The sequence below is a fragment of the Aristolochia californica genome, unplaced genomic scaffold, assembly GCF_029961685.1.
Source record: "Aristolochia californica isolate CCGP_79_NKW_82.1479 unplaced genomic scaffold, dmAriCali1.0.hap1 SCAF_13, whole genome shotgun sequence".
Lineage (NCBI taxonomy): Eukaryota > Viridiplantae > Streptophyta > Magnoliopsida > Piperales > Aristolochiaceae > Aristolochia > Aristolochia californica.
The window spans coordinates 7,149,054-7,172,958 of NW_027181804.1; the positions used below are offsets into that span (position 1 = coordinate 7,149,054).

General features: G+C 36.5%; 3 protein-coding genes across 3 annotated transcripts; 1 reads left to right on the forward strand and 2 right to left on the reverse strand.

Moving 5' to 3' along the window:
• Positions 1-1,558: 1,558 nt before the first annotated feature.
• On the reverse strand, positions 1,559-6,852 carry LOC137947852 (chaperone protein dnaJ A6-like). Its single transcript, XM_068793662.1, has 8 exons — positions 6,710-6,852; positions 5,774-6,014; positions 3,904-3,973; positions 3,649-3,787; positions 2,910-3,043; positions 2,671-2,813; positions 2,020-2,218; positions 1,559-1,931 (listed from the first exon to the last, which is right to left on the reverse strand). Exons 2-8 carry the CDS (start codon positions 5,921-5,923, stop codon positions 1,597-1,599), a joined length of 1,170 nt encoding a protein of 389 aa, XP_068649763.1. The 5' UTR covers positions 5,924-6,014; positions 6,710-6,852; the 3' UTR covers positions 1,559-1,596.
• Positions 6,853-9,213: 2,361 nt separating this feature from the next.
• On the reverse strand, positions 9,214-14,786 carry LOC137947587 (chaperone protein dnaJ A6-like). Its single transcript, XM_068793396.1, has 8 exons — positions 14,680-14,786; positions 13,712-13,952; positions 11,736-11,898; positions 11,482-11,620; positions 10,773-10,906; positions 10,534-10,676; positions 9,880-10,078; positions 9,214-9,791 (listed from the first exon to the last, which is right to left on the reverse strand). The coding sequence occupies exons 2-8, from the start codon at positions 13,859-13,861 to the stop codon at positions 9,466-9,468; spliced, it is 1,254 nt and encodes a 417-aa protein (XP_068649497.1). The 5' UTR covers positions 13,862-13,952; positions 14,680-14,786; the 3' UTR covers positions 9,214-9,465.
• Positions 14,787-18,660: 3,874 nt separating this feature from the next.
• LOC137948603 (8-amino-7-oxononanoate synthase) lies at positions 18,661-23,851 on the forward strand. Its single transcript, XM_068794699.1, has 11 exons — positions 18,661-18,970; positions 19,975-20,117; positions 20,209-20,316; positions 20,438-20,676; positions 20,846-20,887; positions 21,432-21,519; positions 21,623-21,756; positions 22,365-22,453; positions 23,015-23,165; positions 23,261-23,329; positions 23,553-23,851. The coding sequence occupies exons 1-11, from the start codon at positions 18,739-18,741 to the stop codon at positions 23,680-23,682; spliced, it is 1,425 nt and encodes a 474-aa protein (XP_068650800.1). The 5' UTR covers positions 18,661-18,738; the 3' UTR covers positions 23,683-23,851.
• The last annotated feature ends 54 nt before the right edge of the window (positions 23,852-23,905 follow it).

Consider the following 23,905-nt stretch of genomic DNA (forward strand, 5'->3'; position numbering starts at 1 on the left):
TGTAGGAGGATGGTTGTAACCTCCCAAGCGAATAGTAAACTAGCCACCAAGGAATTAATTGCAAATTTGGCCATCCTACTAGCCATGAAGTATCCATAATCCAAAGGAATTTTCTAGGAGATCGTCATCAACAAGAAAATGTCGGCCGTTGTGAGCCTTAACAAGGTTCCCTTCCTTGGATTAAACTAGTGAGTCACAATCTCCTTGGCGACTCTAAGGCATGGTGAGGTCTCGTATCCTAACCTCGTTGGAATTTTGTCATCTAACCAAAGACAGAGGATAGCATCTTGCAAATTTTTGTGGGAGGTCCTCATGGAGAAATGTCAGCTAGTTTTCTTTGACATACTTTGTCATGCCCATAATGGTGGAGCTGAGGAGGTCATTCAATGCTGGAGTCTAAATTGTAATAGGTGTTTTCTTCACATAGGAAGAAATCCTAAGGCTCCTCAATTTCGTAGTTTGTATAAAACACCTTCTCAAGAAGGGAAGGAATACACAAAGTTCTTGTCTCCAATAAGCCTCTATAGGGCTGAAAAAGCTCTTCAAATCCATCAATTTCCCTCTCACAAAAGGGAATGCCAACTTTTATTCACTCAACGACACTTTTGGGAGCAAAGGTGGAGAAATACCTTTCTCATTGCAGTCTTTTACGAAAGTATTCCCTCTAATTCAGTATTTCCTCACAAGCATCGCTCTCCTTCCTTCAAGTCTTCTTCTTGGCGATGCCTGTGGTCCTAACCATTTTTGCTTTATTCGGTATTGAGAGAAAGAGGCGAAATTAGGATTTTAGCCTCGGATTTGATGAAAAATCTCTCAAAAACGAAAGTGGAATGGAGATTCATGGTCCCTGGAGCTCTGGAAATTCGTTGGAAAGGGTTTTGGACTCTTCATCTACTCTAAAAAAACGCACATAATCAATATAAATTTTGAAAGCCCCATGTTTTTCTCGAAGATAAAGTGAATTAATTAATAAATATAATCGTTTATTCTGTATATATGTGTGTGGAGCCCCAGTTTAATTTTCCAAGAGGGAGAGAGAGAGTGACATGGAGCCTCCCTCCCTGCTCTAATGAGCAACTATCATCAGCTGGAGAGCAAGCACCCTTATTGGAGCTATTGCTCTTCATCCTATTGTGAAGGGTAAGGAGCACGGGAGGTTATCACATTGGGAGCCTTCCTCCCTATTGAGGAATATGTCCCCGCCTCCCCTGCTCTCCATCAGGATTATAGAGTAGGAGGGCATGGAGAAAGGTAAGGGACCCCTTCCCCAACTAAACAGCAAGAGGGAGGTTCATCCCCACTGCCCTCCCCTTGTGATAGAGGAAACTGGAAGGCAGGATCCCTCTGATGTTTCCTTGCATTAAAGGAGGCCCACAATTAAGATTCGTATATTCTCGTATTATTTAGCTTTTAAAATGGGATAGGGTGAAAGAAATTTATACTTCTCAAGGGTTGTGAGTAAATTTTAGGAGCTTAATAATTAACCCTTCAAATAAAATGGTTAAGGCTGCAATAGGAAGTGGACATATAAAAACAAACAAGAGACAGACGAAAGAAATTAGGCTTTCCTTTGAAAAGAAACATATTTTCTCTTGTTTAGATCGCAGAAAATGGACAAGAAGATGGCGAGAGGTTATCACGATCCATTCTTTGAGGTTTTGAGCCATTGCACCATAACATAGAACTAAACCCGAAAAGAAAAGAGAAGAGAAAGAATGAAAATGACAAATGAATTTTCTTCTTCCAACAAAATTTATGTGTGATCTGGTTGCTTGCTTTATGTGATAAAATTGTTTCGATGATGCGGCATTGATCAAGTGAGAGGGGACCAGAATCAGGGAATTCCACATTGAATTGGATATAAAGCCGACCTTTCATGAAAGGCCTTTGGTAATGTGGCATCCCTTCATCATCAATAGGCTTGTGTTGTCCTGGACGAAGACAAGCGAAAACAGTAAATTCAGCTTGCAGATTTTCTTAAGATAAATAGATATACAACAAGAAGAAAAGTTAGCATACCAGGCTTTATAACTTCACCAGGGTTTGATTTTATGAGCAGCTGTCTCCCATCAAGATGAGTCAACGCAAATTGGAAGCCACAAAGAGACTCGGTCAAGCTGAGGGTGTGATCCACATAGAGATTATCATGGCAGCGTTTGAACTTGGGATGCTCCTTTTGTTGCAACACAAATATGACGTCTCCAGTGACTGTATCAGGCTGGAAATACGGAAGAAAGACAGTATAAGTGATCTAAAATGTTAAACAGAGATATTCCACCCAAAACTGCTGCAAAAACAGCTTTTTTTTCTTTTTCTTTTTCTTTTCTTTTTTTAACAACACAAAAGTGACATTGTATAGCTTCTCCTAATCCAGCTGAATGGGGACATAAATTGAACGTAAAACAAAAAATGTGGTTGATACATGTCAAGGCAGGTATTGCCACTATATAGAAGGCATTGCAGGCAACATCCTAAACTAGTTCTAAATGAAAGAATAACAAAAGGAGGAGGGGGGGGGAACAAGTATAATCAGAGAACAAAGAATAAGTACATGCTCAAAGCAGGCCTCACTCATTTTCTCGCTTCCTCAAAAAGACTCAGTAAAACTAAATAAAAACGTGATAAAATCATCCCTTAGAAATTAAACAAAAACAACAAAGTGTTGCTTACAGCTTCATCAGCTTCTCCCTGGAGAACAATTTTCTGACCATGTTGCATTCCTTTTTCAACATGAACCTCTAAGACCTTCTTTTCCTGAGTGACTTTGTTGCCTTTGCATTGCGTGCATTTGTCTCTCTCACTAATAACCTCCCCTGGAATAGAACAATAGCTCAGAAAGGGCACCATAAAAGAAATAGATGGATGATATAGATTAATTAAACTGTAAAACAATTTGCCCACTGCCTAACCTGACCCTCTGCACTCAGGACAAACATGTTGCATCTGTTGGATCATGCCGAGACCAATCTGACGAGTTGAGATCTTCACACCTGAACCTTGGCAGCCATAGCATGTTCTTGATGCACCACTCTTCGAACCTTTCCTGAAACAATCAGTTAAAAATAAAAGACAACACCAAGACAAAGACAGGTGCAAGCTTCAACTCCTGAGTAGCATCCACATTTACCTGAGCAGCTTCAAGCCATTTTTGCTATAATAAATGGTTTCACATGGGTCCCACTGAGTTCCAAGGATGCAAGAACAAAGAAAGACATATACAAAGAAGAAAAAATGGTTGCTAGAACTATACAGGACAGGTATTGTTCCCTGCTGGTTCTTAGCAGACTTTGCCAGCATTGTGAATATCAATCTAAATGACAATCTACTCCTCTGTCAAAACTGTTTTACTCCAAAGCATGCTTCATCCAGACAAAGTAAAGAAAAGTATTAATGAAGACATGAGAGTGAAATGTTTTCTACATGAAGGAAAGTATCAGAAAAGAATAGATCTCCAGCAGTCCCCAACAGTTCTCTGAAACTGCATCTTCTTGTGGTATATAATTTAGAATGGCCAACTAGTATTCCTAGATGAATCAGTTCTTTTTGGAGCTGGTCATTGTCACAACTAGCCAAATGCCCATTGTGCTCTACCAATAGAGCTTCAGCACATAAGTGCATGATCAACAAAGAGAAATTGAACAAACTTACCCTTTGCACTTTGGGCACACTACATTTCTTGATAGAGACAGCTTCTTAGATGTCCCATTGTACAAATCTTCAAGAGACACTTTAAGGGAATGAACAACATCTTCTCCTCTTTTCTGCCTCCGTCCTCTTGAACTACCACCTAGACAATTTGAAATCAACATCAGTAATGAGGAAAAACAGCATCATAAAGAAACGACAAACTACAATTCTTATTGCTTTTTGAAACTACAAAACTAGAATATCACCATTACTCACCATATTGGTCATAGATTTTCCTTTTCTCTGGATCACTAAGCACCTCATAAGCTTGTGCCAATTCCTTAAACTGATCCAAGGCAAAAAAAAAAAAGAAATCGTAAGTACCAGCTACAGGTAGACTTTGCATATGAAGGATATTGACACCCACGTTAAATTGATCCAGAAGAGATATCCTTTAAATTTTTTTATTTTATTTGTTGAGAAAAGGGGGCAATTCATTAAAAAGCCCAAAGGCAAGGGAACTCCTTACAATGTGGGATTGAAGGCTAACCCCTCTCTAGCTAAAGAATCAGAAGCAATATTTGCTGACCTGAGTACATGAAACCAAATAGAAACAACATCTTTAGATAGATCCTCAACAGAAAAGTTAAAGATCCGAAGGAGGTGATAAAAATTTCCAAATGAAGTAATACAATTTACTTGATGTCTTTTCGCATATCAAGACCACTAGCATCCATTCTCGAGTTAAATTATAAACAAACCAAAAGAACAGAATAGTATTAAAAAAATTTGAATATTGTATGCTCAAGACACACACAAGATAGTGGCCCATGAAAGCTGAGATTCAAGAGACCAAAAGTGAACACGCGATCTGTTATAAAAATAAAAAAATAAAAAATGGGCAAAACAAAAAACAAGCAAAAGACATAACCTTCAGCTTTCGTAAAGTTACCAAAAAAATAGAAATAAAGCCTATGATCAAATTAAACCTTTAATTTCAAGAGTATCACCAAACAGCCTCATAAATGGCAAGTGCAATGCCTCAAGAGTTCCTTTTTAAAAAAAAAAATAGCAAGAGAGTTTGTATTGCCTCAGAATTGTGAGAAAAACTTGCATGAAGTAAAAAAAGTATCTACCACTTCAACATCCCCAACATTGTAAATCCACAAATCTAAGAGATGGTGACAAACACAAAAAACCCTGTTGGACACTTATGTTACATAAAGGTGAAACAAGGAAAAGTGAGATTTATCCCCTAAAAGGCTAGTTGAATGACACACTTGAAATTCCATCTTTTCTGAAGGGTACATTGGTGGAGCTAAGGTTAACCATATACTTTGTCACCCCCAACTTCTCTTCCGTCTTTTCTGAAGGGTACATAGTGCAGCTACAGTTAACCATATACTTTGTCCCCCCAATTTCTCTCCCGCCTCTTCCAATTGGCGCAAAGGTAAAAGATCTGAATATCTAAAGAATGCAAACTTCAATATTACCAGTAAAAAGTAATCAACCGTAGCACTTGCGGGAATTTTTAAGTAATATATTTATTTTGGTGATACGATCCCATCGCTGCTTCTGCTAATTTGACCAATCTATAAAATGCTAAATTTGAGGATAATGCAGAAGAAGAAACCTAGTCAATGTCATCAATAAATTTCAAACTGCTCTCCAGTATAGTTACTTGAATAGATAGTGACAGAGACAAAATATATGATACTCTCACAATGCACAAAAAGGGTTCCTTTGCCATCAATATTAATATCCAGCAAGTTACTTGAATAGATAGCAACATAGACAAAACATACTTTATGATATTCACAACGTAAAAAAAGAGAACCTTTGCCATCATTGTTAATATGCTAGTTTCTGAAAGCACGTCATACTCTGTACAAAGTAAAAGAAAAAATTGCCTAATTTCAAAAAATTGTGATGTCAATTAAACTCTAGATATTATATCTTAATTTTAAAACATATTTTTTTTATTTTCGCATTCTAATCACATTTCCAGCAAGTTCTGACAAACAAACAAACAAAACAAAACAAAAGAAAGCTCATCATCCATAATACATGTTAAAAAAAAAAAAAAAAAGCATATCTAACAGATATAACAAACTCATTAGCATTTAAGGAACAAGATCAAACTGACCTTCTCTGAGTCCCCTCCCTTATCTGGATGGTTCTTTATAGCAGCTTTCTTATATGCTTTCTTCAGTTCATCTTGGCTGGCACTTTGAGAGACACCAAGGATCTCATAATATCGGGTACTGTCACTCCTTTTTGGTGCACGCCCAAACATGATCACAGAAATTTAATTGGAAAGACAATCAGCCCACTTATGAAGCACTAGAACCAATTTCAAATCTCACTCCCCGGTTTCACGGTTATACCTGAACGCCCACGTGATGAAAATCAATACAGATACAAAAATGCAAAAAAAAAAAAAAAAAAAAAAAAACACACTGAAACCGTTTTTACTTTCTACCGCTTCAGAAAAAACTGAAGAGAAGAAGAACACCAAAAAGAGGAACTGATTACCAACTACATCTCAACAACTAGTAACGCAACACAGTTTATAAACCAGTAGGTGCACACTGATGAGAAGTAACCTATCATCTTCACTGCCACCAAAAATCAACAAAAACAGCTACAAATTTCGAACATCAAAAGCCTCATTTCATGAAACGCGAGACAAGCATTCCATATTTATACTTTCTCCAAGAGAAGGAAAAACATCTGTAACAATTTCAAGGCACAGACAGAACTTATTCAGCTTGCTCTGATATTGTTAGACATGTAAGGAAGCGCATTAAAAGCATGCAACATATACAAATAAACTAGTATCCGTTACTCTAAACAGACAGTTCAGATTCGCTCACACAAGCACATACGCACAACTTCCAAATCCTTAAATCCTATATTTCCAGATAGAACTGCAGGTGAAAACTAAAAGCAGTTTCATAACGCGCAGTACAAAATGAACAAGCCACATATCAAATCCTAAACACCGAGATCTAGTAAATAGCGTTGCAGAAGAAATTTAATCAAATTACAGATACAATCTGACAAGATGCAATAAACTCACACGATGTTCAGGCCAGGAAGTAAGAATTACGAGAGAAACGCCGAGTGGCTTAGGCTTCGGCTGCCCCATTTGAAGAGAGATTGTCGGCCACCAAAGATAAAAAAAAAGCTTCTGATTCCTTTACCTTTGTGTCTTTGCTTTAAAAGTAATCGAATGAATGAATCCAATTCCATTTAACATGAGATAGACTAAATTCTTTAATTTACAGTTTTTCTTAAAGGTTAAGGAACCCAAGCCGGTGGGTCCCTTCCTCTCAATAATTTAGAGGGGGTCCCTTGCTCTCAATAATTTATCGTTTTATCCATCCACTTGTAAAAATAGAAAATAAACATGACGTAGTCTTATAGGAGTCTCATGAGATTTATTGGAGAGATAATTATTGGAGAGTCATACATGACTCTTATGGTAAGGAAATCTCACATAAGAAAAATTAATATGATAGATTCTTATAGGAATTTTGTGACAAGAAGCCTCACAAAAAATGTTTTAGTTTAAAAGTGTTTCAATCTCATTAGTTATGTGTATTAGGTGTTACTTCGATTATAACTATAAGTTTTATTATAGGTGTAATTAGGACATGAATAGTTTAATTATAGCCATATAATTATAATTTAGCTAAAATATGACATTCTCATTGGTATAATAAATAATGATAACAATGCTATTTTTAATGTGGGAAACTCACGCCCCTTTATTACATAAGAAACATCCTGATTATGTACATGAAATTCTTTTATATAAAAAAAGGGCAAGGAGATTTTACTTTATAGATATCGAGATCTTACTTTATATGAGAATGTAAAGAGAACATATTCACTCTCCCTTGTTTGCTAGTAGGAAAGAGAACATATTCACTTTTTTTATTATCTATATTTAACAATATTATTTATGTTGAATTTATAAAAAAGAGAAATACTTCATTGACTTCATTGACTTATTATATTGACTTATCGTAATCAAAGTACATCCCTCTATTTATAATAGAGGAAGGTAATAAAATCAAATTATAATAAAATTACTTTTGTCCCAATTACACCCAAACTCTAACCCTTAAAAATAAATCCTAACACTTAAAAATAATTTTTAATTTTTGGGAGCAACAGTGGAGAAATACTTTTCTCATTACAATCTTTTACAAAAGCACTCCCTCTAATACAACATTTCCTCACAAACATCATTCTCTTTCCTTGGAGTTTCTTCTAAGTGATGACTGTAGTCCTAACCATTTTTGCTTTGTTCGATATTGAGAGAGAGATGTCAAATGAGGATTTTAGCCTCAGATTTGATAAAACAATCACTCAAAATCGAAAGTGGAATGAGAGTTTGGGGTCATTAGAGCTTTGAAAATTCGTTGGAAAGGATTTTGAAATGACTTGAGATGATGATATAGGTTAAAATTTTGATTTTGACTCTTCATTCTACTCTAAAAAAAACCACATAATCAATACAGAACGTGAAAGCCTCGACCCTCCTTGTTCTAACGGGCAACAATCATCAGCTGGAGAGCAAGGATAGAGAGCACCCTTATTGGAGCCTATTGCGCTTCATCCTATCGTGAAGAGCAAGGAGCACGGGAGGTATCACATTGGTAGCCTTCCTCCCTATTGAGGAATATGTCCCCGCCTCCCCTGCTCTCCATCAGGATTATAAGGTAGGAGAGCATAGAGAAAGGTAAGGGACCCCTTCCTCAACTAAGCAGCAAGAGGGAGGTTTATCCCCACTACCCTCCCCTAATGATAGAGGAAACTGGAAGGCAGGATCCCTCCATGTTTCCCTGCACTTATTTAATGCACAATCCATTTAAAACATAATTAATAACATTCACCATTTCAACCAACGAAAACATATTTTTATAATGTAAAAATTTTAGTTTTTATAAATACTAAAAAATAAAAGTTAAATGATAAAAAAATAGCCTAATACTTTTTGATTTATTTTTCCTATAATTTCTTATTTCTTAATTCATTGAATCAGCTTTAATTCAGTGAAAATACAAGTGTCAGAAAACAAAATCTCTTAAGAGAGACAGAACGGACAACCGATATGCTTACTTAAAAGGTTGAACCGATAATTGTCAATTAAATTTTAGTTATACGAACATAATTTAAAATATGGTAACTGATTGGAGAGTAACCGCAAATTCCGTCTCATTGTGGTTTGTGGGAAAGCAATCTTACCTTCAGAAATACCAAAATTGAACTTCCCTAACGAGCCATGACCCGTATTGGAGTTCCCACACATCTTAGAGACGGCATTTCCCTACTTGGCTTTCTGAGAAAGCAAATTACGCACCAAAGCAATTGTCCATAGGGCTGGTCCCATCCCTGCGAAAAAACACATTTACCACAACAGGAAAATATGGTTTGGGATGTCAGAGAAACTGTAACTCCAATATTCCCAACTTTCTAAAACAGGCTTCTCTCTCGATACCACGCAAGCTCCTGCAACTGTTGAGAGCACAGCAGGTATGTAAAGGAATATCAATATGCCTGGATGGTCTAGGATTTGCCACTCCCAAAAACATGTATTTATCACCAAGTGCAACTTAGTACAACCATTTCATAACCAAAAACTGGAAACTTATCAGAATCATACGGGCTGTCGAGACATAAATATGACATAACTACTAAACAGAAACCAATGAAAATGAAAAAAAAAAAAAAAAGATATCGAACAAGATTCAAGTATCCTACCTGTAAGAAATATAATATATAAGATCGCCCCTCCAGAGACCTTTCTGAGATCAAGCAAAGGCTCTATTGCTGTGCACACTGCACCCGGGGTCCTGATGAATCATCATCATCCTCATCATATGCTTCTTGTTGCCGTTGTTGCTGCTTCCTCCTCATTTCTTCTTCAATGCTCACATCATGCAAAGTAGTCTCTTCACACTCTTCCAGTTCCATCGGTGTGATCTGGTTGCTTGCTTTATGTGGTAAAATTGTTTCGATGATGCGGCATTGATCAAGTGAGAGGGAACCAGAATCAGGAAATTCCACTTTGAATTGGATATAAAGCCGACCTTTCATGAAAGGCCTTTGGTGATGTGGCATCCCTTCATCATTAATAGCCTTGTGTTGTCCTGGATGAAGACAAGCGAAAACAGTAAATTCAGCTTGCAGATTTTCTTAACATAAAAAGATATACTACAAGGAGAAAAGTTTGCATACCAGGCTTTATAACTTCACCAGGGTTTGATTTTATGAGCAGCTGTCTCCCATCAAGATGAGTCAACGCAAATTGGAAGCCACAAAGAGACTCGGTCAAGCTGAGGGTGTGATCCACAGAGAGATTATCATGGCTGCGTTTGAACTTGGGATGTTCCTTTTGTTGCAACACAAATATGACGTCTCCAGTGACTGTATCAGGCTGGAAATACGGAAGAAAGACAGTATATAAGTGATCTAAAATGTTAAACAGAGATATTCCACCCAAAACTGCTGCAAAAACAGCTTTTTTTTCTTTTTCTTTTTCTCTTCTTTTTTTAACAACACAAAAGTGACATTGTATAGCTTCTCCTAATCCAGCTGAATGGTGACATAAATTGAACGTAAAACAAAAAATGTGGTTGATACATGTCAAGGCAGGTATTGCCACTATATAGAAGGGATTGCAGGCAACATCCTAAACTAATTCTAAACGAAAGAATAACAAAAGGAGGGGGGAACAAGTATAATCAGAGGAAACTGAACAAAGAATAAGTACATGCTCAAAGCAGGCCTCACTCATTTTCTCGCTTCCTCAAAAAGACTCAGTAAAACTAAATAAAAACGTGATAAAATCATCCCTTAGAAATTAAACAAAAACAACAAAGTGTTGCTTACAGCTTCATCAGCTTCTCCCTGGAGAACAATTTTCTGACCATGTTGCATTCCTTTTTCAACATGAACCTCTAAGACCTTCTTTTCCTGAGTGACTTTGTTGCCTTTGCATTGCGTGCATTTGTCTCTCTCACTAATAACCTCCCCTGGATTATAACAATAGCTCAGAAAAGGCACCATAAAAGAAATAGATGGATGAAACAGATTAATTGAACTGTACAACAATCTGCCCACTGCCTAACCTGACCCTCTGCACTCGGGACAAACATGTTGCATCTGTTGGATCATGCCTAGACCAATCTGACGAGTTGAGATCTTCACACCTGAACCTTGGCAGCCATAACATGTTCCTGATGCACCACTCTTCGAACCTTTCCTGAAACAATCAGTTAAAAATAAAAGTCAACACCAAGACAAAGACAGATGCAAGCTTCAACACCTGAGTAGCATCCACATTTACCTAAGCAGCTTCAACCCACTTTTGCTATAATAAATGGTTTCACAAGGGTCCCATTGAGTTCCAAGGATGCAAGAACAAAGAAAGACATATACAAAGAAGAAAGAATGGTTGCTAGAACTATACAGGACAGGTATTGTTCCCTGCTGGCTCTTAACAGACTTTGCCGGCATTGTCAATATCAATCTAAATGACAATCTACTCCACTGTCAAAACTGTTTTACTCCAAGGCATGCATGAAGACATGAGAGTGAAATGTTTTCTACATGAAGGAAAGTATCAGAAAAGAATAGATCTCCAGCAGTCCCCAACAGTTCTCTGAAACTGCATCTTCTTGTGGTATATAGTTTAGAGTGGCCAACTAGTATTCCTAGATGAATCAGTTCTTTTTGGAGTTGGTCATTGTCACAACTAGCCAAATGCCCATTGTGCTCTACCAATAGAGCTTCAGCACATAAGTGCATGATCAACAAAGAGAAATTGAACAAACTTACCCTTTGCACTTTGGGCACACTACATTTCTTGATAGAGACAGCTTCTTAGATGTCCCATTGTACAAATCTTCAAGAGACACTTTAAGGGAATGAACAACATCTTCTCCTCTTTTCTGCCTCCGTCCTCTTGAACTACCACCTAGACAATATGAAATTAACATCAGTTATGAGGATAAACAGCATCATAAATAAACGACAAACTACAACTCTTATTGCTTTTTAAACTAAAAAACTAAAATATAAACATTACTCACCACCAAAACCTCCACCAAATATATGCTCAAATATGTCAAAAGGACTGTGAGACGAACTGCCAGGTCCCATTCCATCCTTAAGTGCATCTTCTCCATATTGGTCATAGATTTCCCTTTTCTCCGGATCACTAAGCACCTCGTATGCTTGTGCCAATTCCTTAAACTAATCCAAGGCAAAAAAAAAAAAAAAAAAAAAGAAATCGTAAGTGCCAGCTACAGGTAGACTTTGCATATGAAGGATATTGACACCCACTTTAAATTGATCCGGTAGAGATATCCTTTAAATTTTATTTTATTTTATTTTTGTTGAGAAAAGGGCGCAATTCATTAAAAAGCCAAAGGTTAAACCGGGAAATCAAGGGAACTCCTCACAATGAGGGATTGAAGGCTAACCCCTCTCTAGCTAAAGAATCAGTAGCAATATTTGCTGACCTGAGTACATGAAACCAAATAGAAACAACATCTTCAGAGAGATCTCAACAGAAAAGTTAAAGATCCAAAGGAGGTGATAAAAAATTTCAAATGAAGAAATACAATTTACATGATGTCTTTTCACATATCAAGACCACCAGCATTCATTCTTGAGTTAAATTATAAACAAACCAAAAGAACAGAATAGTATTAAAAAATTTGAATATTGTATGCTCAAGACACACACAAGATAGTGGCCCGTGAAAGCTGAGAATCAAGAGACCAATCAAGTGAACACACGATCTGTTATAAAAATAAAAAAACGGGCAAAACAAAAAAATAAGCAAAAGGCATAACCTACAGCTTTAGTAAAGTTACCAGAAAAATACAAATATAGCCTATGATCAAATTAAACCTTTAATTTCAAGAGTATCACCAAACAGCCTCATGACTGGCAAGCGTAATGCCTCAAAGTTCCTTTTTTTTTTTTAAATAGCAAGAGAGTTTGTATTGCCTCAGAATTGTGAGAAAAACTTGCATGAAGTATCTACCACTTCAACATCCCCAACATTGTAAATCCACAAATCTAAGAGATGGTGACAAACACAAAATACCCTGTTGGACACTTATGTTACATAAAAGTGATACTAGGAAAAGTGAGATTTATCCCCTAAAGAGCTAGTTGAATGACACTTGAAATTCCATCTTTTCTGAAGGGTACATTGGTGGAGCTAAGGTTAACCATATACTTTATCCCCCCCCCCCCCCCCCCCCCAACTTCTCTTCCACCTTTTCTGAAGGGTACATAGTGCAGCTACAGTTAACCATATACTTTGTCCCCCCAACTTCTCTCCCACCTCTTCCAATTGGCGCAAAGGTAAAGATCTGAATATCTAAAGAAAGCAAACTTCAATATTACCAGTAAAAACTAATCAACCGTAGCACTTGCAGGAATTTTTAAGTAATATATTTATTTTCGTGAGATGATTCCGGCGCTGCTTCTGCTAATTTGACCAATCTATACAATGCTAAATTTGAGGATAATACAGAAGAAGAAACCTAGTCAATGTCGTCAATAAATTTCAAACTGCTCTCCAGTATAGTTACTTGAATAGATAGTGACAGAGACAAAACATATGATACTCACAATGTACAAAAAGAGTTCCTTTGCCATCAATATTAATATCCAGCAAGTTACTTGAATAGATAACAACATAGACAAAAACATACTTTATGATATTCACAACATAAAAAAAGAGAACCTTTGCCATCATTGTTAATATGCTAGTTTCTCAAAGTACCTCATACTCTGTACAAAGTAAAAGAAAAAATTGCCTAATTTCAAAAAACTGTGATGTCAATTAAACTCGAGATTTTATATCTTAATTTTAAAACTTTTTTTTTATTTTTACAATCTAATCACATTTCCAGCAAGTTCTAGCAAACAAACAAAGAAAACAAAACAAAGCTCATCATCCATAATACATGTTTAAAAAAAAAAAAAAAAAGCATATCTAACAGATATAACAAACTCTTTAGCATTTGAGGAACAAAATCAAACTGACCTTCTCTGAGTCCCCTCCCTTATCTGGATGGTTCTTTATAGCAGCTTTCTTATATGCTTTCTTCAGTTCATCTTGGCTGGCACTTTGAGAGACACCAAGGATCTCATAATATCGGGTATTGTCACTCTTTTTTGGTGCACGCCCAAACATGATCACAGGAATTTAATTGGAAAGACAATCAGCCCACTTATGAAGCACTAGAACCAATTTCAAATCTCACTCCCCGGTTTCACGGTTATACCTGAACGCCCATGTGATGAAAATCAATACAGATACAAAAATGCAAAAAAAAAAAAAAAAAAAAACACACTGAAACCGTTTTTACTTTCTACCGCTTCAGAAAGAACTGAAGAGAAGAAGAACACCAAAAAGAGGAACTGATTACCAACTACATCTCAACAACTAGTAACGCTACACAGTTTATAAACCAGTAGGTGCACACTGATAAGAAGTAACCTATCATCTTCACTGGCACCAAAAATCAACAAAAACAGCTACAAATTTCGAACATCAAAAGCCTCATTTCATGAAACGCGAGACAAGTATTCCATATTTATACTTTCTCCAGGAGAAGGAAAAACATCTGTAACAATTTCAAGGCACAGACAGAACTTATTCAGCCTGCTCTGATATTGTTAGACATATAAGCAAGCGGATTAAAAGCATGCAACATAAACAAATAAACTAGTATCCGTTACTCTAAAAAGACAGTTCAGATTCGCTCACACAAGCACATGCGCACAACTTCCAAATCCTTAAATCCTAGATTTCCAGATAGAACTGGAGGTGAAAACTAAAAGCAGTTTCATAACGTGCAGTACAAAATGAACAAGCCACATACCAAACCCTAAACACCGAGATCTAGTAAATAGCGTTGCAGAAGAAATTTAATCAAATTACAGAAAAAAAATACGGTAAATCTCCGACAGCCATACTTAATACAATCTGACAAGATGCAATAAACTCACACGATGTTCAGGCCAGGAAGTAAGAATTACGAGAGAAACGCCGAGTGGCCTAGGCTTCGGCTGCCTGATGACAAGAGGGTTTTCCTCCTTCGTTGACGCTTCTCTAAAAAGGAACGGCCTCCAAGCGAGAAGATTTTGGGCGGACCTAGTCATGAGATCCGAACCGTTGCTTCTCTCCGATCGAACGATGGCTGGGGAGCTTAGCTGGTAGTTTAGATGACGTGCGGAATAAGTAAGCCTTACCGAATTTAATAAATATTGAATTTCCAGGAGGAGATGGAGCACACACACCGCCTACGATGCGAGTTGCGTCAATGGCTTCAAAAGGCGACGGGCAACTCGTAAATAAGGCTTACTACAGTTACTTAGTTGCGTCAATGGCTTCAAAAGGCGACGGGCAACTCGTAAATAAGGCTTACTACAGTTACTTAGATCATAGGGTTAAGGGAGCAAATTTTATCTGAGGGTAGAGCCTTATAAGAGTCTCATGATAATATGTCTCAAAAATATTTGAATTAAAAGGTGTTTTAATATTACCTGTTATTTATATTTATTGTTTGTTTTAATGCTAATAGGAGATCTATTATAGGTGTAACTGAGATATAGGTAATTTAGTTCAACTCGAATTTATGTTTTTTCTCTATTTTAAATAGATATCTAATATACTCAATTTACACAATAATTCTCTCTCATTTTCTTCAATGAAGTAACTCATTTGTTCTTCAACTAGTTTATGTATTCCGAGTTGAGAATTTACAAAGGATTTTATAGTCCTATTTATGTTGGCGCTTGGTTTCGAGTAGTGTCGAGAGTTTATCAATATAATTACTTCTTCTGATTTTAATGGTCCAACATCTTGAAAGTCGTGTATTATCTCCCTCTTGATAAATCTTTATTACCAGAATTGTAAATTTTGAACGGTTTTTGTCTGGTCTATTTTAATGGTTCTTATCTACCACTTTGCCCTACCATCTATTTTCCCGATTGTTTGCTTATATGTTTTGTTTATCTTTTGTTCTATCTTATACAACTGACTCTCTTTTATTTGCTAAATATCAAACTCCTTATTTTTTATTTGATTGGTTTAATGTTTAATTATGGTTTGAACTTTGTCTTGAGAAATTGTTTCATGTTTGGCCGTTAAATATTTTAACCTTTTTTCTATTTGAGTTATTTGAGTTGGTTTTCATATTTTAAATGAGTGGTTTTATTATGTCTTTAGAGATTTGCTTGTTGTTGTTGGGTGTGGGTCGATTTTTTTTACTTGAAAGGTGTCTAGGAAGTTGTAACCGATGCTCTAGCCTATTTGAGTTATTTTCATTAGAAGTCATAGTGTTGGCTTCAATTTTAGCCTTCTTTTTGCCATTTTTCGGGTTATACCCTATAGGTATGGTTTTCATGTTTTCATTTATTTTCTATTATGTTTATTTTTGTATCATTTAGAAGTGTGTTTTTTAAGAAGAAGATGTATATGTTTTTTTCTTCAATCCAAGTTGCGGCTTTATCTGCTTTTGATTCCAACTTGAGAGGAAAAAGTAGAGGGCATTGTCAGAGTGGTTTCGTCCACTCTTGTTAGAGTTTGTGGTCTGAGTTAGGTACTTGGCTTTCCGCACCTTAAACGGCTAGTCTTTTCGGGTTGTATTGGCTAGGTATCTAACTCAGAACTCTGAAGTTAAGCGAGTTTGGGCAAGAGTAATTCTAGGATGGGTGATCTCCTGGGAAGTACTCTTGCCTAGGACTTTAACAGTGATATGGTAGTATTGACAATTTCATATAGGAAGAACATTGGAAATATAATTATGGAAGAGTTATACATGACTCTTATGGTAAGGAAATCTCACATAAGAAAAAATAATATGATATTAGTTACGTGTTTATCTTTACTATAGACATATAATTATAATTTAGTTAAAATATAGCATTCTCGTTGGTATAATAAATAATGATAACAATGCTATTTTTAATGTTGGGAAACTCACGCCCCCTTTATTACATAAGAAACATCCTAATTATGTACATGGAATTCTTTTACATGAAAAGGGCGAGGAGATTTGCTCTTCTTTTACGATAGATATCAAAAGCTTACTTTATATGAGAGGAAATGAGGAAGGAACTCCCTCGTTTGCTAGTAGGAAAGAGAACATAGTCACTTTTTTTATTATCTATATTTAGCAATTTTATTTATGTTAAATTTATGAAAAAGATAAACACTTCATTGACTTAACTTATTATAATCAGAATACATGAACCTCTATTTATAATAAAAGAAGGTAGTAGAGTCCAATTACAATAAAATTACCCTTGTCCCAATTACACCCAAACTCTAACACTTAAAGATAAGTCATAACATAATCAAATAACTTGATATAAATAAAAGACAAATATAACTCAAACTATAACTTTTCTAAGACGTGACCATAAGATAAAGATGCATTTGTGAGTCCTTTTTGATCTTCCAACTTATGTGATAAAGATGTCAGCTTGTGGTAATCATAGTGGGTCCTACTTCTTATGTGTTTGGGCCCATCTTGTGGGTCGTCCTTGGTTGTGTGACCGATCTTATAATACTCTTTGATATGTGGGTATTTCTTGGTCATGTGGGTTTGGGCCTATTTTCTAATACTCCCCCTCAAGCTGGGGGTGAGAGAACAACATGAACTCCCAACTTGTTGTAAATAATGCATATAATTTTTTTTGTATAAAATGACACGTCTACCAATACTCCCCCTCATGCTGTTGCCTCCTTCCATGAGGCTCTGTTAGCATTATATAAGTGAAAATAAAAATCACTCTTAGCTGGTAAGACATTGCTCTATACTCCAGTCCTAATGCTGGATGTAGGGCACACTTCGTCTTCTGTAGGTAGTGTGTCTATCGACATTGCTCTGGAGTGTCCACCACCGTGTCCCTCCACAAGACAACGACCCTCAAGTGGTAGGAGTAATAAAAGTCATTATAGAGGGCTAGTGGGATTATTTATAATTGTGTCCCAATTCGACACCGACTCTCATGGTATCCCAACTGTGATATTTTTTAGATCCCAATCCGGGCATCGACTCTCATGGTGTCCCAACCGTGATATTTTTGAGAGTCAAATAAATTACAGTATGAGAAAAGGTACTAAGGCCACCTCTTCTTTAATAATAATGTTTCATCCAAAGAGACATAATAGCAGCAACTGTAATATAACACGACCATCTTCCAACATATAGAACACAAACCAAAATAATAAACCTTGTAGAAGGACCCATGAAATAATCTTGATTCGATATAAATATTTTTTCTTAGATGCATAAACTTCCTCTTTTGTGCTCCCCCTTTCTTGAATATTTTGGTCACATAAACTTATCCACAACATATGGAATAAAATACCTATTTTTTGTACTTCTTATTTCCCCCCTAAAGCTGGGAAGTAATGACAGTGATCCCATAAACTCAAATAACAGAGATGTATAAATAAGCCCTCAAACTAGGGTGAAGTGAGATATTTTTCTAATATATCGACTAAAAAAGTGACTCAAAACAATGAATTTAAATTCGGAATGTTCAATGCAACAGAATACTAGCCTAACTTTTGATTTTTCTAATGCAAAATATATTTAAATATAGGTCAGATTCACATGAACTTTTCTCCCTATGAAACTAGACTTAAATACCTTTCATCCAAATATAACTTCTTTTCATAAAATATAATTACCAGAATATAAATAATCTGATAGATTTCGGTCTCTATCATCTAGTCGAACTAAACACTGTTTATCCTTTTTTTTCCGGAATGACCATGGATTCTTCCAAGATCAATATCTCATTACAAAAAATATATATGTATTAAAAGGCACAAATACACTTTTTATTTGTTAATTATCAGAAATAAATGTACTAAGTTGTTGAGAGTGGTTGGATGGCCTTCAACTTTGGCAAATTTGTATAAGATCCGTGGACGGCCCACTACTCGAGCATCTACAGGGAGCGAAGGTTGTCACTGCGGCAAGCGGCAGTGTTGGGCACTGGGATAATTGTGAACCGCCTTCCATTTGTCCCGCCCCCGTAGTTCTGAAAATGGAGCGTTCATGGGATGTTTGGGTCAACCAGGCTCTGGAGAGATTAGACTCTCTGAAAGTTCTCCGGTCTCTCAGACCCATCTCCCTTCCGGTGGAAACATTGGATAGTGCTCAGGATATCCAAAACTTTGTAACTTCTGAGGGGCTACAGCCGTGGGATCGGTCGTCAGTGGAAGTAGAGATTGAGGAATCTACTTTCCACAAATGGGTCCACGATGTTCCTAGCTCTGGTATTGTTAACTCTCGATCTCCATTATTATGTCATCTACGCCTTGTACGTGGCCTATCGGATTCAATTCGATGTTGTGCTTATTTATAAATTTGCTTCATTGAGGGAATATTCAATCCTTATGAACGTTTCTTGCTCACTGCATTGTTATCTTAGAATGTCTGAAGTAGTTAAAAACAAACTCTGCTACATTGCTAATTGCGCGCTCTTCGATGGACTAAGTAAATTTGGACGACTATTCTGCCGCTTTGGAGGAATGGAGGATAATGTAGGTCTGTCAGGTTGCGAAGGCAGCCAGAAATCTGAATTTTGGAGTGGTCATCACAGGAGAAACGTTTTCCATATACCAGCTACAGTATCATGCTTCAGATGGAGGAGAAAATAAATAGAAGAAAGAAAAACAACGTAAATGGGTCCACCAATTCTAGGCTAATCCAATTTATACCCACCTGTTCATATTAGTATGTAATCGTTACAGAGTGGGCTCGACCTCAATGTCTTGTTCCCACTGCTGCACAAAGAGAATCTTTGTTGTGATGTAAGCAGGGATAGACCACTTTTTAGAATATGGAAAGCCTCCACTTAGTTGCATCTGGATCTGTCATGTTTGGAGTGTGTCTAGGAGAATAAGAATGACTTGTTATGCTGATTAATTCAAGTATTTGGAAGTGGCTGTTCAACTTCATCTGTTGGTAATTTCACATGGAATCATGTTTATGACTCTTTGTTGTTTCCCATAAAATGTGAAAACATCATTGTCGTCTTCATCATCATCATTTTTTTTCATTCATTTGCTAGCTCCATTGTGAGGTTGGCCTTCTTTAAGTCATTCCTTCCCTTTCCCATTCGGTGCATCTTTTGCCATCTTTTATTTCTTGCCTATCCATCTCCTGTGAGGCAGATATTCATTCATCTCAATATTGTTCTGACACATTTTGCACATTAAGTTAGACCATGAAGTCCTTCAGACGATCCATTTCAGTTTAGATGGTTCTACTTTAACAGGAGAAGATTCCAAATGTATTGGTGAAGATGTGGATGCAAAACTATACTCTTGCCCCAGGAAGTTGCGAAAGTTACTACTCTTCTCAGGAAATGATTATTTGGCTTTGAGTTCTCATCCAACAGTCCGAAGGGCCATAATTAAGGTGTTCATGCTTGCTTTTTTTCTTTATAATTTGTGTAAAATATAGTATTCAATTCCTATCCATTGCAATGTTTTCATTGTCTCCAATCCAGGCAGCTGAAGAGCTTGGGATGGGTCCAAGAGGTTCTGCTCTCATTTGTGGCTATACAAATTATCACCGGCTACTTGAATCATCTCTGGCAGATTCAAAAAGGAAAGAGGTAGTGGATGAATGTAACTTGTTCTATATTCAGATATGTGTTTCAATTGGTTTCAAGGTAAATACTTAATGTGTTCAGTTATCTGTGTATCTATACATTTTTTGTGCCCCTTTTTTTCCAGGAGTGCCTTCTTTGCCCTTCTGGGTTTGCTGCCAACATGGCTGTAATGGTAACTATTGGAAGTTTAGGATATCTGCTCCCTGCTGGCAGAAAACAACTGAAGGAAGAGAAGGTTGCAATTTTCTCAGATGCTCTGAACCATGCCTCCATAATTGATGGGATTCTTCTTGCAGAGAGGAAAAAAGGAGTGGAAGTATTTGTGTATAGACACTGTGATATGGAGCATCTTAATGCTTTGTTGTATGTTTTCTCGACAAAAAACTAGCGTTTGATGTGTTATTTTCAATATAATGATGTGTCCAATATGTGATGGTTTTTATTTGACATTAAAACTAGTGTTATGTGTGTTCTTTTCAACATTACGAGTTATCCAACATCTAATGGCAAGGATTATCTGTGAACTACACAGGTCTACATGCACAATGGAGAAGAAAGTGGTGGTGACTGATGGGTATGCACAAACTTTTCCCGCAATGGTGGTAGGTGAGAACTCTGTAGAAGACCCACTCCCAGGAAAAAGGTTCCGAAGTAGGCAAATAGCACAAGCGTTGGGAACCTGCTAATGGATAGTATCATAGGCATGCTGCTGTCCAAAAATATTTTTAGCTGGACATTGGTTTTGGGTACTCTGATCATGATTCTGGGCATTGTTTTAAGGTTTTTAGAAGTTTTTGGATTTGGTTATGAGATGACATCATTGAACATATGGGTTCAATTGTTTTTGTCTTTTTATAAAAGGAAGGGTTCAATTGTTGAAAAAACTGGAATGTGGAGGATGGCCTAGCGATCTTAGTAACATTTACAGGATGCCTTTAGGTGGAAGTAGAACAAATGGTCTGTGGTCAGCGTTCTATTGTTCTTCTCTGGGAGCAGGTCTACTCTAAGAGACTGCACCAATGCCACTTTCTATTTCTTTAACTTCTCCTGCTGTACTTTCAATAAATTTTTTGTTGTATTGCTCTTCTGTAAATGATTGCTTCCATCTTATAACACAGGTTGTTTAGTATGGATGGAGATTTTGCACCAATGGTTGAACTTGTTGAGCTGCGCCAGAGACATGGATTTCTATTGGTTATTGATGATGTATGTGTGGTTCTTTTTGTTCAACAGAGCAGTATAATTTTAAATACTGGTTTTCCAGATTCTGGTTGATTGGGTTTCTAACATCAATAAGACGTTATTTTAGGCTCATGGGACATTCGTTTGTGGCAAGAGTGGCGGAGGTGTTGCAGAACATTTTGGCTGTGAAAAATATGTTGACATTTGTGTGGGGACTTTGAGTAAGGCTGCAGGTTGCCATGGTGGCTTTATAGCATGCAGGTGATCCAACCATTTTCTCTTTTAGTCATAATTACTTGGTAGGAAAAAAACACATTGCTAGCTGTGATTGTAATGTGTTAATCATGCTATATGTTGAACTAAAATTGATAAGTATATACATTTTGAAGGAAAAGTGATATCTTTCTGTTCTTTTTCTTACTTCCTAAAAAAAAAAACAAACAAACTGAGCTTTCCAGTGGTGAATAATAATGTGTCAGTTGTCATAAATTACTACACACATTATTACTTCAATTTATTTTATGAACATGTATATTAGCAGAGTCTATCATCCTAAAAATGCTAAATTAATTGTAAGAGTAACTCCCTATCTTTATATTTGCACTTATAAAATTAATTCTGAATACATATAATGAAGAAGTAGACAAGTTAAAATGATGCAAACCATAAGGGGGGGGGGGGTCACATTTAGTAGCAATATCTATTAATGTACATCGAAAAACATGGGTTTTCAAGTACTCTGAAATATCATATTTGATGTTTCTTCCACACTCTGCAAACTTCACACAATGATGCTTATGGAAGAAGTTAGGTGGGAAATAATGGTCAGTTCTGATCTTACTATTTGTGAAATTTATGCCATTAAACAGCAAAAAGTGGAAACAACTCTTACAATCAAGAGGTCGCTCATTCATATTCTCAACTGCTCTTCCAGTGCCCATTGCTGCTGCTGCATATGGTATAATTTTTGCAAGCTGGTGTCAAGATTTTTTATTTTTGGCTCATATGTTGACTTTTTATGCTTTACAGTAAAGTTTTCTGTATTTAAGTTTGCTCTTTTTGTATGAATGCGATCATATCGGCAAATTTATTTTCAATTAGAAGTTCCTATGAGATCTTCTCAGACATTCTTTTAGTTCAGTTGCAATGATGATATTTATCCCACACATCATCATCAACATTGTTAAAGTGTCATCCTGTCTGTTTCAGGGTTGGCTACTTGAATTGAATACACGCATCTGTTCTGCAACTCTCATATGCCAGATCCATTATTGGGTTGACATTTTCTAAGTCTTTTCTCAAATTATCCGCCCTTATCATCTTTAGTTCCTGTAGTTTCTTGCTGGTCTTCTACCACATGGTTACCATTTCAGGTCATACTTTGACTCTTGTCCCAGTTATTCCTAAAAAAATTATCAGTCTCTCTCTGACCTTGATTTTATTCTTGCACAATTTTTTTTAATCTTTGTTTGCTTAATATATGTTTTCCATTAGTGACAGTTTGTGTTTGTCCTAATAGCTGCCCTTAATGTGGCAAGGAAAGAGAAGTGGCGCAGGAAAGCAATTTGGACTCGAGTACAAGAGTTCTCTACTTTAACTCAAATCCACATAAACAGTCCGATTATTTCTCTGATTGTTGGTGATGAAGAAACAGCACTCCAAGCAAGCAGGTCTTTTTTCTTATATTCTTAACCTTTAACTTTCTTCCTGAAATAAATTTTCGATATACTGCTTCTAACCAGCTGTCTTGTTTGTTATGGATCAGATATATGCTGAAATCAGGTTTCCATGTGACAGCAATTAGGCCTCCCACTGTCCCTCCTAACTCATGCAGGTATAGTCGGTTGCTAACTCAACCCACTTTGTTGGCATCAAATCCTATATAACACATACACTCCATCATACTCTTACTAAGTTCCTCAAAGTATCTTAGCTTATTGCTGGAGAAGTGTGCAAAAGGAAAGTTGTGATTGTGCTTCCAATACCATTCTTCATTGTACTCCATTCCTATTTCTGGATTTTATTATGATTTTCTATTAACATGTAATTCGTTTCAGGTTGCGAATAACTCTCAGTGCTGCGCATACTTTCGACGACATAAAAAGGCTCAAAGATGCACTCTTTCTTTGCAGCAATCTCTCAGCTTTTAATGCAAAAGCCATCACTAACATGGTGTCAAGGCTTTGATGTTCTACTTAGCCCTAGCAACACTTGTTTTTTGTTTCAATTATTTTAAAATGTTACTTTCAGGTCTGGTAGGACCAAGTCTGTTAGAGTCTTTGTTTTGTTTCATCTTGTTCAATTAGTTTCGTCTGGTTGGTCTCATTTGACAAGGTATGGACTTTTACAGTTTAAACTTGGGTATCAAATTTTGCTTCTTAAGCCACCTTGTTACTAACGAATTGAACAC